Source organism: Mus caroli, chromosome 6 (genome assembly GCF_900094665.2).
Source record: "Mus caroli chromosome 6, CAROLI_EIJ_v1.1, whole genome shotgun sequence".
In the NCBI taxonomy this organism is placed as follows: domain Eukaryota; kingdom Metazoa; phylum Chordata; class Mammalia; order Rodentia; family Muridae; genus Mus; species Mus caroli.
Window position 1 is genome coordinate 44683653 of NC_034575.1, and position 20282 is coordinate 44703934.

Sequence of the window (20282 nt, forward strand, 5' to 3'; positions counted from 1 at the left end):
CCCCTCCCCCTCCCTCCCCTCCCTCATCTCCCTCATCTCCCTCTTCCTTTCTCCTTCTCTCTGTGCATGCATACATACACATATGGAGGCCAGAGGATAACTTTTAGGAGCCAGCTGTTTCCTTCCACCATGTAGATTGTAGGGAATCAAACTCAGGTCACCAGGCCTGGTGGCAGACACCCTCATCCCACTGAGCCATCTCACTGGTCCTAAACATCCCTGTTATATCAAAGTGTGTTTGGTGCAGTGCACTGGAAGCAAATAAGGCTAGACACTGAGGTCTTAGGCCTTTGAGATGAAAGCCTTTGGTTGGTTATTGAACACATATTATTTTCTATCTGTGCTGTGAAATCGTGAAGATCGAAGGCACTTCCCCAATGTAATCTAGTTCCACCAGATTAATTTACTTTATTAAATGGCTTCAACTACCAGTTCAAACATAGGTAGGTTTATATCAAATTACATAATATTAAGTTGTACTGGATGATATTTTATTTTGTTAGCTTCATGGATGAGTAAAGATAAGGAAGGAAAACCCACTCGCCACGTTTACTCCATCTCTCCTGGGTACCGGCAGTATCCTGGGCTCTAGAGGAGCAGGTCAGAGCTCATATTCTAGTTGGTAAAAGGACAACAAGCAGAACAGGTAAAAAAAAAAAATAATGATGGCGATTGCTTGTAAGGAGCTCAAAGGCATGATTTAAGACTTAATGAGCAAGCCAAAACCAGGAAAGCTTCCCAGCACTTGGGAGGGGTGGGAGGAGGATGAGGAATTGAAGGTCAGCCTTGGCTACACCGGTGATGACACTGGGTACATGACACCAAGCATCAAGACAACAACAACCAAAAAAACCCCATACACTACTACCGTCAAGTAAAGAGCTGTGTAGGAGCAGGCCTGCAGCCCGATAGTGGAGCGCTTGTTTAGCATGCACAAGCCCCTGGGCTTATAAACTAGAAAGGTGGCATACAGGTCTTTAACCCTAGCACTTGGTAGCAGCAGAAAGGTCAAAAGTTCAAGGTCATCCTTGGCTACATAGTGACTTGGAGGCTAGGCTGTACTATATGTGATCCTGGCTCAAACAAGGTGTACTGGCTAGTTTTGTGTCAACTTGACACAGGCTGGAGTTATCACAGAGAAAGGAGCTTCAGTTGGGGAAATGCTTCCACGAGATCCAGCTGTAAGGCATTTTCTCAATTAGTGATCAAGGGGGGTGGGGGTGGGGGTGGGGAGGTCCCCTTGTGGGTGGTGCCATTTCTGGGCTGGTAGTCTTGGTTCTATAAGAGAGCAGGCTGAGCAAGCCAGGGGAAACAAGCCAGTAAAGAACATCCCTCCATGGCCTCTGCATCAGCTCCTATTTTTGAGTTCCAGTCCCAACTTCCTTTACTGATAAACAGCAATGTGGAAGTGTAAGCTGAATAAACCCTTTCCTCCCCAACTTGCTTCTTGGTCATGATGTTTGTGCAGGAATAGAAACCCTGACTAAGACACAAGGAAAAGCAAAAGAGAAGAAAATAGAAAGAATAAACTGGACTGAGGGAAAAAATCAGATGCTTTCCTTGGGTCTCATGGAGAAGAGGGGTCAGAGGGCAAATCTCTTTACAAGAAAGAGAGAGAGATACAGGAAAACACAGCTGCTACAGCGGACTACCTGGCGGGCACCAGCACAGCTGCAGGGAAACATCTGCTGTGATCAAGGCTCAGGGTCAGACTGCATTGTCTCTGAGTTAACACTGACTACGCTATTGTGAGTTTTAATCCCAGGATCTCTAACCAAGTTCTTTTCACTTAGTGCAAGACTTTTTTATCCCAGTCTGGTGTCAAATTCTTTGTGTGCCTCATGCTGACTTTTAACTTGTGAACGCCCCATGCCTGCCACTTAACCTGAACTCATTACAGTCTGACTCCAAGATGCACCCATAGACCATCCCAGAACACTCCCTCCTGTTGCCAGCAGACAGAGAAGAAAACAGTCATTTCTAAGACACCAGATAAATTCTTAACAAGACCGGTCTTCAAGAAAAGCTACTTTGAGACTGGAGAGATTGCTCAGTGGTTAGGAGCACTTCCTGCGCAGTCACAAGGACCAGGATTGTGATGTGAGCACCCATGACAGGTGGCTTACAAATGCCTGTCACCCCAGGTCCAAAGGGTCCGACATCATCTTCTGACTGGGGTGCTCTGTAAACACTGACACACCCATGTGAGCTACTACATACGTAATAAAACATTTGTTAAAGGAAAGCTGTTTTGCTAGAGTCAACATCATTGAGGTTTTATCAAATCATTATGCAGCCCTTTCGCCTCTGGCCATTCCACCCAATCACCCAGTACAGCACCCCAGCTTGCAAGAAACAAATTACAAGGCCCACCAAAACATATTTCTTCTGCTAGCCTATTTTTTGAGTTGTCTCCCTTATAATAACCAGGCAATAGTAAAAAGCACTCTTCCGGGTTCTGTGTGAACTGTTCCAGGAGATAATTGAGACCGAGGAGGGAGTTATAGGGACCCCTTCCTATATGATAGTTGAACTGGTATGTGAGGTGGGGATGAGCTGGGAGGCTGAGCCCTTACCTTGTGAGGTCTGCATTCACATGGGGAGTTGAGATGAGCTGAATGGTTCGATGTGAGAGAACTGGAGAACAGAATCAGGGTCAGAACATCCCAGAAAGAGCCCAAGAGTAGCCCAAGCAGACAGATCAGAATATAAGCTCACAAAGCATGCTGGACATGAAGGCTCTGCACAGGCAGGGAGCCTGCCTTTGAGGCCTCATTAGATCACAGGACACAGACAGAGGCAGAGGAATTCTCCAGGCTTCTGGATATGTTGACAGAGATGGAAGGGCGAGCCACGCCGAGAGAAGAAGCCAAAAGAAATACCCAGAACAATTATGACAGAGAAATCCTCAAATTAATGTTGCCAGTTAATTAATGTGGTCAGACCCAGCCGTGCCATGGTGGCACACGCCTTATTCACAGCACTTGGAAGGCAAAGGCTCTGAGTTCAAGGCCAGCCTGGTCTACAGAGTGAGCTCCAAGACAGCCAGGGGTACACAGAGAAACCCTGTCTTGAAGAAACAAAAAACAAACCAAAACAAGAGGCCAAACAAAAAAACCATACAGATCTAGAAATCCCATAGAATACTAAATAGGATAAATGGGGTGGGGGGAGCACAGAGAAAACTCTCCCTGTCTCTGTCTCTCTGGCACATCATAAGTAAATTGTAGAAAGACAAAGAAGGTAAAGAGACATCCTTTGGCGGGGGAGTTTGGTAGTTTCGTTTCTGTTGTTGTGATTAAAATATTTGGACAAAACAATTTTAACAAGCAGAATTTATTCCAATTCCAATTCCAGGTCACAGTCCATTGTCTCCAAGAAGGCAGGAACTTGAAGGCGCTAGTCACAGGCACAGTCAGGGAAGGGCAGGGACACGTGAAGGAAAGCATTTCTAGGACTTGATTATCTATCTTTTGGGCAGTGCAGGGCCCTAAACCAAGGGTTAATGCTACATCTGCCCTTAACCATGACAATCAACCCTACACACCAGCCTTATCTAGGCAATTCCAGACTGAGGGCTCCTTCCAGAGAATTTGAGATTGTTTCAAGTTGTCAGTTAAAATGACTATGTGTCGCTTTTTCTTCTTCTCATGCTACCTCTGTTTTTTTTTTCTCTCATTTCACCCAAAAGCCTTTTAGTTAAATTCAGATGAGTGTTTGAATCTCTGGTAGTTTATCAGAGCTACCTTTAGCTTCTTTGTGATCTGGAACAGGTCCCTTGGTCACTGGCTTTAGTTCCTGACCTCCAGATTATAGCCCTGGTCAGTATTTGCAGGTTACAGTAATGTGCCTTTAAGAACTTCAAAAAGCGTGTGCATGCTCTCCTGGGAGATCTAACATGGAGGCGCCATGTCTTCTTGATGTCTAGATGGAGTTAACATTGCATAGAAGACTAAAGCTACTTGAAGGGGGCACAAAAGACTCCTCTAACCACATCAGGAGGCTCACGTGGATTTTGAAGCTCCCCGTTTTGTTTCCATGGGCACCTGCACATACACAGACACACAATGCACACAGATGCACACATACACACAAGTACATGCACACACTCACAGAGAAGAGATCTGTTCTCTAAAAGGAGGAGCCTAGAAAGATGTCTTGGCAGGTAAGAAGAGGACCTGAATTCAGTTCTGGGCGTCGAGGGGGGACAGCTCATAGCCACCTGTAACTCAAACTTCAAGGGCCCAATGTTCTCTTCGGGACTGTTGTAGGCAGGAACATTAATACAAATACACATAAAAGAAAAAATATTAAATAAAAAAAGGAGGCAAGGAAATGACTTGATCCTGACTGGCGGAGGATCTAACTTGAGAGACTTGGATTATTCCCAACAACAATCACCCCACATGGAGCTGTGTGGTGGGGTGGTGATGGTTACAGACACGTGGAACGTTGTGCTCTTGGACCCTGGCTCATGGTTCTGGCTCAGGGGTCCAGCCTCAAGGGAACGTGCAAGGCAGAGCACAGCAGTTAGTGTAAATTGCTCTTGCTCTTCCCCTCATCTTCATTTCTGTGAAATCTGTCTTTAGTGTCCTGAAAATTCATCTGCGGCAACACAAGTTTTATTTCTTTCTTAAAGAAAAACAGTCGATTCTATCCAGGCTGAGAGCCTTTGGGGCAGAAGTGGATTCATGATTAATCTTACACCATGCACTCAGCTGGGCTCCAGTTCTGCCTGGGATTTAGACATCTTCAGCTCTAACTGGTGTCACACCGAGTTAGATTTGATGGCTTACCATAAAGTGTCGTTATTGGTGTATATTTCAGTGTAAATAGTAAATCCAAATACCCATGACCTTCTTCTTAATGTGGCTCATGACTAATTCATTTTAATTGTGTTCATCTTTGATGTTGATGACAGCTCATATTGTTCTCTCATTTGCTACTTTGTAATTTATTGTTTTTTGTATAGGCCTCACATAGACTCTCAACTTCAGATATACTATGCATTATGTAAAGAGTTTTCATGGCTAATTAACAGTCTTAATCGTATTGGACTTCTTAGTACAGATCCCTCTCTACCCTTTCCTTTATACGATTTTTTTTTTTATTCTTTTGAGACAGAGTCTCAGTGTAGCTCAGGCTAGCCCCAACCTGGCTGTGTAGCTAAGGACAAGTGCAATTTCAGATTTTTTTGCCCCAACCGTTTGAGTACTGGATTAGATTCCTGGTTTGTGCTCTGCACCCAGTTTGTTTGTTTCTTTTCTTTTCTCTCTTCTTCCTGTCTTGTAAATTTTGATAGTGCTGAGGACTAAACCAGAGCTTGGGGAACGGCGGACAAGCACTGCTGTGCCATACCCCCAAGCGTCTCCCTCCCTTCTAAAACCACACGGGGGTGCAGGGGTCTGCAAGCAAGAGGCTTCATGCATAGAACTGGGGCTAGGATGCACAGTCCCCTAATCTGTGGACAAGAACAAAGAATCCTTGGGGAAAATGGAAAGACTTTCCCCTCTCCCTGAAACATACACTTCCTGTCATTGTCCTAAATAATACAGTATAACAACTGTCCGAAGCAAATAGTAATTGTGTTCTGTTAGCCATTGCTATCGATAGCTTAGAGAGGCAAATGCTGAGCCATTCTGTATGAGAAACTTGAGCATCTCTGGATTGAGGGATCTGTGTATGCCCTGAAGTCACTTTCCTATGGATAGCAAGGAACAACTATGTACAACAGGGAATACAACCCTGAAAGATTTCCTCCAGGATCTATCACCCCTTCCAAGCATCCTACAAACTAAGCTACACCCCCAGTTTCCGTCCTGCAGTCTTTGGGTAGAAAGGGAAAATATGTCTTTTTGAGGACCTCTTTGTAGATTAGGATGGACGCCAGTGTCTTTCTAATCCCTCATCTTTCTTTGACAGTTCTGGAAATCTCTGGACTTTCCAAGGTCACAGAAAGATTCAGATGCCATGCATTTTTCCAGTGTCCAACACAGCCTCTATTTGCTGTTCATTCAGTTTTGAGTGTCTTTTTGTCTTTAATTTCCCTATTTTTAATTTCATAGGTGTGTGTCTGGGATGCTCAAATGTATTTAAAATATATGAGGTCAGGGTTGCAAACAAATTATCCTGAAGTTTTTTTTTTTTTAAGTAAAAAATGTGTGTGTGTGTGTGTACTCATGTACACATGGGTGCCAATACCCACAGAAACCTGCTTATCTCCTGTTATAGGCAATTGTGAACACCCCATGTGGGTGTTGGAAACATAGCTCAGGTCCTCTACAAGAACAGTGCATACTTCTAATGACTAAGCAATCTCTTAAGTTTATGACTTTTAGATAGGGTCTAATATACCCAGGTTACCTTCAAACTCATTCAATAGCCAAGGATGGCCCTGAACTGATTACTGATTCTCTAGGCTCTACCTCCCAAGTGCTAGACAATGCAGTGTGGGGGAGAAAACTCAATGCTGTGTGCATGCCAAGCAAGCAACCTACCAACTGAGCTACATCTGCAGGTCTATCCTGCAGGCTTTAAGAAGGAGTGGACGATCTGTCTTTCTGAGAGACTTGAGAATTAGAAGGGACTTTCTCATCCTTCATCTTCCTTATAACCTCATCCCGGTTGCTCCAAAGGTGTGGTCCTCTCACGCCAACCTCTACTGCTAGCATTCGATTGCTGCTGCACACAGACTGTGTCACGGGCAGTTGTCACCCTTCTCCTGCCATTCCTCTCCAACTCTCACACTCACTTCCAGCTTTAAAGCTGTGTGCTCACAAACTCCCTCAAGCTTACTGTTGTGGTTTAGATGTAAAATATCCCCCCATAGGCTCATATATTTGGACATTTGTTCTCCAGATGGTGGCGCTATTTTGTAAGACTGTAGAGCTTTTAGGAGGCAGGACCTCAGTGGAGGAAGTCAGCCCTGTCACTATGCCTTCCTTGGCATGGTGGACTATATCTTTACAATGTAAACCAAAACATCTTTTTCCATTCGGTTGCCAAGTATTGGGTCACTGTCATGAAAGAGTAACTAGTCCATTTGCCCAATTTCCTTGGGAAGATCGAGGGATGGAACACAGCCCCCGGTTGTCACGTGTACAAATAAAACCACAGAGTGTGTGGAAGGTGTTTCTAAACCATTGGGAAAACAAGAAACTAAAGCCAACAGCTAAGTCTTCCACAACAGGTGATCCTGGAAGACACATCTCTCAGGTTTCCTTTTCTCAAGATATCACAGCTCATCAATGAAGGCAGCCCCTTTCCTGAAGACTCCAATGCCAGGCTTTATGGTCATGTTTTCATCTCTTGTTAGGAAATATTATGTGGCCACCATATCTAGTTCTAAGAAGTCAGATAACTTACTTTAGATTCTCAGCTTAGGAACAAGGAAAAAAGCTAAATTTAGATCATCCACTATGCGTTCAGTATATAGTTAGATTACTTTTGCTGTTGTTTTGACACAAAGTCTTACTATGTAGACCAGGATGGCCTTCAACTCACCAAGTTCTGTCTGTTTCTGGCTCCTGAGACTAGAAATAAAGGTATGTGCCACCATGACCTGCTAGATAGCTTTTGATATATGTTATTTGATTAATTTCTATATTATAAAATGAAGATGGTTATATAATAAGATTACGGTTCACTTAATTTGAAAAATGAGGCACAGAGGAACAATAATTGTCCTAGTAATTATATTTTTAAGAATGCAAAAGTGGTACTAATGTGTAAAATGAGTAGAATTCTATGGTACCTCGGAGTTGCTGTGCTAGACACATGTTCAGCATCCCAGTACTTGGAAAACAAGAGAAGGATGGTAAGTTCAAGGCCAGCCTGGCTACATGGTAAGTCATAAAACAGTCTGGGCTACATGGGACCTGTCAAAAATTGTTTAAAAGATTGAAAGGAGATATCGGGAATTTCTGACACATTACTGGCCTCTCCAAACTCACCAGTTCCAACTAGTTCTTAGAATCTGTGCTATGAATGAAGTATGATAAGGATGAGATTCTAGGGACCGGCTATGGTAGGTATGGTTAGGGTATTTCCAAGTCTCAGAAACAAGAAGATATGGGGAAGGGCACAGAGACACAATTCTGTGTCATCTACACTGTGGTGGAAGTCCTGTGTCAACTATGTTCAGACATCCAGTTCCTGCAAATGCCAACATCATAATTCTAAATCTAATCCATTTTATGACCAGGTCTTTTAAGACTTCACCAAGATTCACCATTTCAGTGCTGAAAGATTACAGTTAATGCCTTAGTGAAAACCTATGTGGCCGTCATAGTTCTGAGAAGCTCCTGAGCCTGGTGGTCAGGAACCATGGGGCATCTTTCTCCCTGTGCCAGTCTGATGCAGGTGCCCTTCTCACTCTTAAAAGGCCATAAATTCATCCGCATGTGCATGTGCACCTATGCTATGGTTTGAGTGTGAATTGTTCCCCCACAGGCTCCTGTATTTAAACACTTGGGTCATAGCTTGTGGCACTGTTTTGGAAGGTCACGGGACTTCTTGGTCCATGGAACCAAAGCTTAGCCTTTCTCCATGTCCACTTCCATCCTGAGACTCCATAATGGAGGCTGCACCTTTACAAATGGCTTCAGGGTCTTTCTACAGGACCTCCAATCCTGTCACATGGTGCCACATCACCTCCAATCCTGTCACATGGTGCCAAGCCTCAGCTGCTCCCGACAACCCCCTTGTGCCTTTAAAACCAATGGCATGTGGGAGCCTCACATACACTGCCAAGTCTGGTCGTCATCTCGAGATGGTCCATCTGGACCACAGTGAGTGTGTGCTCACCCTGAAGAAATAGTTCCCAGAAGACTTCACCTCAATGCTGTTGCCTCTTGTTAACCACAGCTGACTTCACAGGTCCCAGCTAACCAGCCTCACATGTCCCAGTGAAGCAACAGATTCACTTCAGTGGCCCAGAGTCTTGTTAATCACAGCTAATTCACCCACCCTAGTAAGACAGAAACCACATGTTCTTACCTCAGAAGAGCATCTGAAGAGCCCTGAGAGAGTTTTTGCTTCCCTCTGAAACATCACAAGCCAGGCGTCTGCTGACAGTATTTCCCTCAACTCGCTAATCCGCTAAGCTCCCACAGAACAGCCCATTAAGTTTGGAACACTCAATGGCTTTTCCAAATCAACGTTCCAAATACTTCAGCAATCCTCCCCCCATACCTCATGGTTAGAGTTGTCACAGCAATAGTCTTGCTCATTTCTCCATGACCTAAAGTGATTGGGGAAGAAAGGGTCTTATTTGTTTGTTTGTTTGACTTACTCTTTCTCACTCATCCCTGAGGGAAGTCAGGGCAGGAACTGAAGCAGAGACCACGGAAGTAGAATACCGACTACTCACTGCCTGCTGTCCACAGCTTGCTCAGCTTGCTTTCTTACACAACCCAAGAACACTTGCCTGGGATGGCACCATGCACACCCCAGTCTGGGCCCTTTCACACCAGTTATAAGTCAAGGAAATGGCCCATAGGCCAATCTGATGGCGGAAATTCATCGCTTGATGTGCAGTCTTCCCAGATGACTCCAGTCTGTCCAAATCAACAGAGTAACCAGCACCTCCAGGTTGGATTTGAACATTCAGTGCTTCCCTGCCTCAGGTTACCTAGCACTGGGGTAATAGGCATGTAAATTTTCTGTTTCTTATCTCATATTTTGGCTCTTTGAGTCAGTATCTGCTATGTAGCTAAGGCTGGCCTCAAAGCTCGTAGCAATCCTCCCGTCCTATCCTGTAGAGGCATGTACCGCCATCTCCATGCCCAGTAAAATGTCTATTTCTAAAACTAATGAGTGCCAACCATTTTATTGTGTTGTTACATGATTTTATAATTATTTAAATTTTAACTATTTTTTTAAAAGTAATTGTGTTAGTTATCTGTTTTGACACAATATCTGAGATGCACACATTAAAAGAAGAAAGGGTTTGGCTCGTGATTTCAGTCTCAGCCTATGATCATTCCACCTTATTACTTTTGGACCTGGGGTGAAGTTAAAGAGCCTAGTGAATGGGAAGCCGGGAGCAGAGGAAGAACAGCTGTGGGGGGGTGTTGAGTCGCCATATCACCTTCAAGGGCCTAACACAGTGACTCAATTCCTCTACCAGCCTCACCTCTCAGAGGTTCCACTACTTCCCAATAGAAGCACGGCCTAGGAACCGAGTCTTCAAAAGACTGGCTCTGGGGGACATTTAGGAGGCAAACGATAACAGCAACCACACATCTTTATGACTCGGTAAATGTGTAAGAACAACTGCCAGGAACAGCATATGGGTTCTGGAGTTTTCCTGGACTCTACCAAGCTGGTTTCTCCGCCCAGGTTAAACTCTTGGATACATGTGAAGAATGCTAAGTATTTTAACCAATCAAACAAAACGGCCAAGATGTAGACACTCTGAAATTGCCACAAAGATGGTCCTTCTTCTTGCGTGCCTGTGATGCCCCAAAGTCTGGCCCTATTATCTGGACCCCAAGGCACACTGATTAAGTGACAGGCTTTCAGGGACACTTCAGAGAGCAGAAACAGAAAATGTCACTTAGGAAGTGACTCTTTGGAACTCTGATTTGTTGTTTCATTAAAGATTTACTTTTTTTATTTTATGTGTTTGAGTGCTAAGTTAGGGTTTTACTGCTGTGAAGAGACATCATGACCAAGGCAACTCTTAAACACACAACATTTAATTGTGGCTAGCTTATAGGTTCAGAGGCTTAGTCCACTATCATCACGGTGGGAAGCACGGCAGAGTACAGACAGACATGGTGCTGGAGAAGGAACTGATAATTCTACATCTTGGTCCACAGGCAACAGAAAGTGACTGGATTCTATACTGGGCAGAACTTGAGCATAGGAGACCTCAAAACCTGCCCCAACAGTGACACACTTCCTCCAACAAGGTCACACCTATTTTAACAATGCCTCACCTCCCAATAGTGCCACTCTGTGAGTCAAGCATTCAGACACATGAGTCTATGGGGGCCGTACCTATTCAAACCACCACATTCCACTCCCTGGCCCCCACAGGCTTGTAGCCATAACAAATGCATTTAGTCTAACTTCAAAAGTCCCCATGGTCTATCATAGTCTCAACAATGTTTAAAGGTCCAAAGTTCAAAGTCTCTTCTGAGATTGATGCAATCTTTTAACTGTAATCACCTATAAAATCAAAATAAAGAAACACATATTTCCAATATACAGTGGCACAGGATGTAAATTACCATCCCAAAATGGAGGGAAGGGAGTGTAGTGAGGAAATACTGGACCAAAGCAAGACCAAAAAACCAGCTGGGCAAACTCCCTGCCATATATTTGGCCCCAGTGGCTTTCCTTAGATGTGGAGAAAGATCCAACGCCTCCTTCAATACAATGGCCTCTCTGGGTCTCCATGCAGAGATACCCCTGATACATTCCTGGCCTCTGCAACTTTGCCTAGTATCAGAGGGAAATTCCATCCTTGATTCTAAAGATGGAATCATGTGTCCAAAGCTGCCAAGTTCTGCATTTCCACGTTTGATGTCAGGGTGTTCTTCTGATCTCCAACTCTTTTTAGCTTTGTTGATTGCAACACACTTCTTTCTCGTGGACGAGTTCCACTCCCTGTCAGCAGCTTTCATTGGCAGGTACCCCATGGCTCCGGCATCTCCAACATCTTGGGGTCTCCAAGGTAACCTAGGCTTCAACTTCACAGCTTCACACAATGGCCTCTCTGGGCCTCCATGCAGGGACAGCCCTGCCATATATCTGGCCCCAGTGGCTTTCCTTAGATGTGGAAGGAGATCCAACGCCTCCTTCAACACAATGGCCTCTCTGGGCCTCCATGAAGGGATACCCCTGATACATTCCTGGCCTCTTCAACTTTGCTTAGTATCAGAGGGAAATTCCATCCTTGATTCTAAAGACAGAATCATGTGGCCGAAGCTGCCACGTTCTGCTACATGCTGAGGCCAGAACATGTCCCCTTGTTCAATTCTATCTTCACCAGCTTTCTGTTTGCCATGGTTTCCTTAACTGCCTACGTTTGACTGTTCTGAAACTTGTTCTGTAGACCAGGGTGGCCTTGAATTCAGAGATCTCCATGCCTCTGTTTCCCAAGTGCTGGAATAAAAGGTGTGTACCACCACACCTGGACCTAAGCTTTTCTTTAATTCCATTTACTTATAGATCTTTATAAGCATGGCCACTATGCCTCAAGATCTGGATTAAAGATGTGCGTCAATTAAAGGTGTGATGAAAAGCATATGGCATCCCACCTCAAGATCTGAATCAAAAGCCCTTGTCTTTCAGCCTCAAGATCTGGATCACAAGTGTGTCCTCTATGTCTGGACTGCAGTTCATTCTAGATATAGTCAGGGTGACAATGGAGAATAGCTATCACAGTCTGCCCCTTGGCAACTTGACATACAATCATATCTTCTTATGTCCAAATGAAAACAATAGCCCTATCATAATCATGATATAACTATCCCTCATATACAACCACAAACAATAACTCAGGTCATAATAATGCCTAATATGATATAACTATCACTTGTACAAGTACAAACACATTGCAAATTTGGAATAGGTGTCAATGTCCTTTGGGGAATATATTTTGGTATCTCAAACTTAAATATGATAATTTGTGTTAAAGATACTGAAAGAAAACACAATTATTTGTATAAATACATTCTTAAAATACAACAGAAGTACTCATATCAACGATAATTCTCGCTTCTGTAACTGGTCACGTGGCCTTAGGTGGTATTTATAACTACCTTCCTCTACTACCCATTCTCTATTTCCTTCATCCTTTGCATGCAGGTCTTGGATCTTTTCCTGGGGAAGTGAGCCACACCTTCATTCCTGATGGGTTTGTGCTCTTTGTCATCCTGCTTGGATTAGGCTGTTGCAGTTGCCCATTGACTTTACTCACAGGACACTATGTAGCACTAAGAGATGTCCTCAAGGAGCTCCTACCCTCCCCACATAATCTTTCTTACCTCTTGAGCCAGGCGGCCAAAGTTCAAATCACCCTCCGCACCGCTGACTTCCATGTTCCTACTAGGATGGCTCATTAAGCCACACTGAAAGCACTCTACTGCTTTCCTAATCCAATGTTCCAAAGTCCACATTCCTTCAAACAAAAACATGGTCAGGCCTATTATAGCAAAACCCCAGTCCCTGGTACCAACTTCTGTCTTACAGTTTTATTGCTATGAAGAGACATCATGACCAAGGGAACTCTTTTTTTGTTTTGTTTTTGTTTTTTGTTTTTTTGAGACAGGGTTTCTCTGTGTAGCCCTGGCTGTCCTGGAACTCACTCTGTAGACCAGGCTGGCCTTGAACTCAGAAATCCACTTGTCTCTGCCTCCCAAGTGCTGGGATTAAAGGCGTGTGCCACCACTGCCTGGCTGACCAAGAGGACTCTTATAAAAGACATCATTTAATTGAGGCTGGCTTACAGTTTCAGAGGTTTAGTCCATCATTTTCATGGTGGGAAGCACCCAGCAAACAGTTGAGCCTAAGAGTATTTCTGGGCTTTGGTGCAGGGCTCAGGGAGCTGATGGTGCTCACTTATTTTGGTTCAATATATCTTTCTGGTGGGGTGAAGCCAAACTCCATTTTTCTTAAGGACATATGACATTTTACAAAAGAAAAATGGCCATGTCTTGGATCTTCTACAGCCTTTCCCCATGTGTTCTCCTCAAAAGCTTTTTCAAAAACGCTGTGGGGGGGGGGATGGGTCATGGTCAAGAGTGCCTGCTGCTCTTTCAGGGGTCACAAGGTCAGTTCCCAGTACCCTTGTCAGGCATCTCATAACTGCCCAAACTCCAGCTCCAGGGGATCAGAGCACAGGGGCGAGTGTGCATGCATGTCTCTGTATTCACATGTGCTTGTGTGTGTGCATATGAAAAATAAATATTTTTTTAAAGGCTGTGGAAAGACTGAGAGATTGGTTGTATTTCAGACATGGTAGGCTGCAACAAGAAAAATAGGATCTGTGGACCAAAGGCATTTGTACTGATGTGGCAGGCAAGCCATGATGATGTTATCAAAGGAATCCCAGTGGCTTAGTAAGAATGGAAGACTTGTTTTGTTTTGTACCACTGGCCCCAGCCTCTCTCTCTCTCTAGAGTTCTAGTAGAACATTCAGAGCTGATATGGCAGCTCAATAGTGTAGGTTGACCAGTTATCTCAGTTTATTTAAGCCTGCAGCAGCTCCTGGTTAGCAGGACTCAATGTTAGAACAGAAAATGACCTGGGCAAAGCAGGATGGGTTGTTTTGCTTTTGGTGTCAGGCCCCTTCTATCTCTTCCCTGTTGCTGAGACCCAGACTTCCTCTAGAGTTGTCACCAATTTAGAGGAACTGCCATCACCTCTCCCTGGACAATGTGGGCAATGTCTGGCCACACTCTGATGACTAACTTACTAGCTTGCCACTAGATGCACGGCTTCTAAAGGCAGAGAAATGTCTGGGTTTAGAACTGTTCCTTGCTCCATAAATGTACCTCCCAAGACTCCATCACAGCAGCAGCTGGGGCCTCCTTATGTGCAGCCCTTTTAAAAAGTTCCTGAGCAATAGCTGGAAGCACACACCTGTAGTGTCCATCCTGGGCAACAAGAGAAACTCCATTGCAACCAAATCAAGTGTCACCTTGTCCCCACTTTCAATGTCAAAGACACTATAAAACAATATGGAATCTGTGAAAAGAAATTTGTTCCTAGGCAGCAGGAACAGTTGTGTCCCAGACCCATAGTGGTGCGGTGCTAAAATGCTGATCAATACTGTGCCCTGGGTTGCCCTGGGTTGAAATACCCAGAGAAAAATTGTGTGTGTGTGTGTGTGTGTGTGTGTGTGTGTGTGTGTGTGTGTGTAAATTACTCTAAGGACCTTAACCGAATTTAAAGAGTCTTAATTAATGTATCTTTCTCAGTCTCTGAGTTTAAATGACAGCAAGAAGAGCCTCCTCTCAGCTCATTAAAACCATTACATGAATGGTTGATTTGAGACCTAGGAAGGGACAGCTCTTCCAGCCAGTTCTGGATTGTCTAGCAAAGTGGCATGTACCTTCAAAGCCACACTCCTAATGGACCTCCTTTCTGGGAGCTCCATCTGCTACTGAGGCAGCAAGGGCTTCTTATCTTGTTAATCTCCCGTGTTCCACACTTGCTCTGGGCCCTTCATCTCATTCTCTTGAATCTGTTGGGTTGGCCTGTGTTATGGGAACGCCAGATGGGGAGACAGTCCTGGCTTGCTCATTACTGATGTCCGTGAGTACAATGGCACAGGTATAGTAAGAACGTGACTGAAAATTTAAAACTTGAGGTATATTATCCAAACTGTCTCCTCAGTGGTCTGGATCATGATGCTTTAATACCAACATGAGCAAACAGTGGCCAATAATTTCAAAGTTCTTAGGCTGCTTTTCAGATATCCTTTAGCACCACTCTATTGTAAACAATGCTGGGACACACCAACTTGAACCACATGAAGTTCACTGGATGCTCAGGGGCGCACCTTGGAGAGGGACGTGCATAGGTCAATCACGATTTGTGTGACTACACAGGGCATAATCAATTAGCACTCTTCCATTTCATGTTCTGACACAGAGGAAATGGCATTTCCATAGCATAGTAAGGTGGGTGGAGTAGGGGATCCTTCGGCTCCTAGTGCCTATTCCTAGAGCTGAGAATGCTGGGAAATGCCAGGAAGAAGACTACAGCAACCCAGGTCTTCCCAAGTCACTGCCTCAGTGGGCATCACTTTAGGTGAGCAGCTCTGTTCTTCCAGACAGACTAGCCAGCATCTTGCTGCCTTTCCATCAACCACAGCTACGCACAGCCAGGAAAAACAAAGACAAAGGCAGCCTTTGCTGTATTCTTTATTCTCAGTCAGTGAGCTACATAGCAGGGCGAGACAACAAACTAAAAGGAGCCGCTGGAGAAGTGAAATGGGAGTGGGGAGTGGGGTACGATTTAGATTTTACAAATGGTTAAATAGAAGATTTACAAGTATCATTTTCCCCAAAGCATATCCTGTGGGCTAACAGAGGAAGTAAAAAAAAAAATCATCACAAATGAAGCGAATGAGTCACTTCTGACAACTGTATCCCCTAAACCCAGTTTCAAAAACAAGCAAACAAAAAACTGGCTTGCACTTTAGACCACCTTGATTTGCAGACACATTTGATAAGGTTTTCAACAAAGATAATCACTGATTCGCAGGATCGATACAAGATAGAAAACAGAGCGTGTGAAAATAGCTTTGATCTACTAGCAAAAATAGATTTATGCTGATGTTGGTATTAAAAATAAAGACATTCGAATAAATTCTGACCAAACACTGTAGCCTGTATTTCTAACTAAGATCACGAGAGCAACTTAGAGCCCTGGCTGGTAGCCCGAGGGTGTGAGGACAGTATCTAACAGCTACAGTCCCTCAGAGAGAGCGTGTGATGTGCACAGTAGGCCTACATTAAGAAGCAAAGTAGCCCTCACCTCTATTTTTGGCTTGACTTCTTTAAGGATAGACTGAAACAATGCATCATAAATCTGGCAAATACAAAGGAAGACAGTGCTAGAAGGCTGAGCAAATGATTTATTGGAAGTAATTAAAAATAGGATATGAGGAAAACAGAAGCCTAAATGGAGTTAACATTTAGAAAACTCAGTTTGTGTAGTTTTCCATCAGGAAGCCCCCAGAGGCACTAGAAGGCTTGGGGATTGCTGAGGCATTCTTGCTACTTAGTAGGTAATTGTATTTATGACCTAGAGTGAACCCCCATCTGTTTAGTACAAGAACCCTCCTGAGTCTGTTGAATGGCAATCTGTTTAGTTAATACCAGGCTCCCCCTAGTGTCTCAAAAAGCACACTGCATCCATCTCTTTAATTAGTACCAGATTCCCTCTGGTGTCTGGGAAGTGAACTGCATCTCTTTAGTTAGTACCTGACTCCCCCTGGTGTCTGGGATGTGAACTGCATCTCTTTACTTAGTACCTGACTCCCCCTGGTGTCTTGGAGGTGAACTGCCAATGCTTAGTTAGTACCAGGAACATCCTAGCATCAATATGTGAACTGCAGGAAGAAGCTGCACTGAGGCTTTTATTACAACAGGGCCTGTGGAGGAAACTGCACTACTCCTTTGCTACACTGAAGATACTCATTCCTTAATGATACCTTGCAGATCGGAGTTGTGAGTACTGAGAAGGTGCAGTTTGTGGTTAGCACAAGGTCCTGCTACTGGGAGAACATCTGTGACTTACCATAAACTTGAAATAGGATAATTAGAATGAAAGGGGCTGAAACATGCACATCAAATGGTGCGGCGATTGGCATTGTGTCCTGGCGTAAGTCAGGAGTTCAGAAAGATTAAACTTTACTTAATTCTTCTCGAAACAATACCGCAGTTCTGTTTTCCTTATGGAAACATCCAAGTTCTAGACACACAAACTCGGAGGAAGAGTGTGTGAGACAGAACGAGAGGAATGTAGCAGCCTCCTCCCTCCAGCAGGGAGTTTTAAGATTCACATAGCAGCATGTACCTCCTGACCATCTGCATTTCCGAAAGCCCTTTATCCAGACACGGGCAGTGAGTTACAGAGCTTGCACATGGTTCTGGAACATATTTTTTGTTCATGCTTCTCCCTGATTCAAATAAGATGACTACAGAGGAAACATTTGGGTCAGCTGTTGGTGTGGATCCAAATTAAAGCTTGAACTCAACAGAAATTATATCATGAGATACTTTAAGAATGTTCAAACAACTGGCTGAACTGATTCTGGGGATACATTCTCGATTTTGTGGGATTTTTTTGGTCATTTTCCTTCTCCTTTGGGGCAGCCTCTCGAGCAGGCCTACTTCACAGCCAGTATTACTGAAATCCCACGTGTCCTCTCGGGTTTGTTTCCCTGCTGAGATCCCTCCTTACATCTCCAGCCTGTGGTCAGATGTGGATAGCGCTTGAAAAGGAAAAAAAAAAACAAAACAAAACAGGAACTAAAGAATTGGCCGCACCACCCAGCTGCTTAGAAATGGAAATGAGATTCATGCTGCGTTCATCTCGGTGTCTCCACGACATGGAAAAAAATGAACCAATATTTAATGAGTTGCTTAAAATGACAGACACTGGTAGACTCCAAAGACGACTGATTCACCTTCAACACTCCACTGTGAAAACTTCAGCTGTGCGGTTGGTTATCTGGTGTGACACAGGTCAGCTCTGTGGCGTTGGCTCTCTCCTTCTATCTTTTAGGTGGGTCCTGGAGACTGGACCCAGTGCCAGGTTCATACAATAAGTGCCTGTGCCTGCTGAGCCGATCTCACTGCCCCCCCCCCATTCTTTCTATAGAAATCTCTTTACCCTATCATGACACGCAATGTTTCATAGAACTGCTATAGACATCCGAGTCAAAGGCTTAACAATCAGACTTTGGTTTTAATGTGCTCTGGGCGAAGTCAGAGTTGTTTTGATAACACGATTCAGCTACTGTGCACATTCTATTATCATGATTTAAAGTAAGACACTTATAAGAACAGCAGTTTCCCTTTGGTAGCTCCTGCCTGAGACAGATGCAGAACTCAGAGTATTACAAATAAGAAGAGAGTCAAGGAAAGAGGTAAACCCTTGCAGCTTTCTCAAGAGGACGACACAGAAGAACAGCAACGTTTGTCTATAAGGCAGATGGTCAAACTGGCTATACAAGGTCAAAAAGGGCGGTGCTCGGTAAGAGGTAGAGAGTACCAAAGCCGTGTGGAGGAACAATGCTGGGTTATTTAAAGCCACCAGTGACTTCGCTGAAGTTTAGAAGGTCACACTGCCATGGGCTGTTACTGTTTATACTAAAGGAGAGACATTTCATCCTCAATAGGGGCCAAAGAGAGGGCTGGCAAGCCAGGGGTGGGGCAGGAAGCTGAAAGTAGTTTCTTAAAATTTTAAGGATTCAGCTCTTACTGAGGAAAGACGAAACGCCTGCTGCCTCCCTGGGACACTCTTGGGACACTGAATTAATGGAGTCTTCTCTGATGAAGGCAGCATCTCTAGGCAAGCTGGGGGCAGCTTTATACACAAGGCAACAGAAGTAAAGGGAGGGAAGTTCCCCCTTTTGGTTGCTTGGTGCCCACCTTATATAAAGAATATGCATCTCACTAAATTTATACAGATTTCTTAACCAGGAAAACGCAAATGAAAACATTCTTGGTACTTCAGCACCGGCAGAATTGTTCTGTATGAGCAATCGAAGAGCTGTCTGAGGCGAAAAGATATCCCAGCTACCAATTAACCCTGGGTAGCTATGCATGGGCGAGTATCTCTGGGTGTTATTATTTCTTAATGCACCCGGGACATATTTTTTCCAGTGTGATTTTATAAGGCATAAATTTGAATTTTCCCCCTTACCTCTGGAAAATTAGTGTTAAATGTTTTTTTTTTGTAACCCACACATTAACATTCAATCTTTCATTTTTATTAAATAGTTTATATATATAAAAAGAAATACCGAGGTGTTCTACATTCATATAAACAATCATAACACTTGAAATTTTAAAGAGACTTACTGAAGAAAACGTATACTTCAGTGCTTACAATGCTACGCTAAGCACAAGTGATCATTCTAGATGCTATCTTTTAAACAGACAGACAGCTGTGCGCTGCTTCCAGAAGCAAATGTGGACAAAGTACAGGAAATCTCCTTCTCTTTTACATTTCACCATAAGACGGGATGGTCCAGCTTGGAAAAGCCAAGGTCTTTCCTCAGTTCCAGGTAGGTCCCATTGCTTACCCAAGCATCGTCACTGGATTTCCTGTGAGAGATGAGATGAGACAGCTTCTCTTAGAGTCCGCTATCACCTCCTCTCTCCCCCTCCTTCCCTTGCTTGCCCACCATCACTCCACAGAAATTCATTGTTCTTGTTTGGGTATTTGAGTGGTGTTCAAAGGCTGGCAACCATTTTTTATTTCTGATATATACTTAAGCCTGGAAGTTGGAAAGGTGGTGCTTCTAAAAGGATGCCCCCTTGTGTGTGTGTGTGTGTGTGTGTCCCCATCCACCCTCTCTCTGTATGCTGTACATCAAACAAGACTGGACTGATAGCCACCACACTGGGAACAACTAAATACTACCCAATCAACCAGGCTGATCGAAGTCAGTCTAAGTTAGCATAAAGCCAAATAGAATGAACAAAAAGGAACTGGACCATAACAGTCAAGAGAGAACTTTTGGTTTAGGGCTCTGGGAAAAGATCATCTCCTACGTAGATAGAAATTCAAAAGGCACAAAAGGATCC

At 44.0% G+C, this 20282-nt stretch overlaps 1 protein-coding gene across 11 annotated transcripts in view; it reads right to left on the reverse strand.

Moving 5' to 3' along the window:
* Positions 1-15865: 15865 nt before the first annotated feature.
* Osbpl3 (oxysterol binding protein like 3) overlaps positions 15866-20282 on the reverse strand; it is a 166777-nt gene continuing 162360 nt past the window's right edge. For all 11 annotated transcript variants that reach the window (XM_029478525.1, XM_029478517.1, XM_029478526.1 and 8 more), the window contains one exon: positions 15866-19799. In XM_029478525.1, coding sequence (XP_029334385.1) covers positions 19703-19799 — 97 coding nt within the window. In that variant the 3' untranslated portion in view covers positions 15866-19702. The remainder of the gene's footprint in view (positions 19800-20282) is intronic.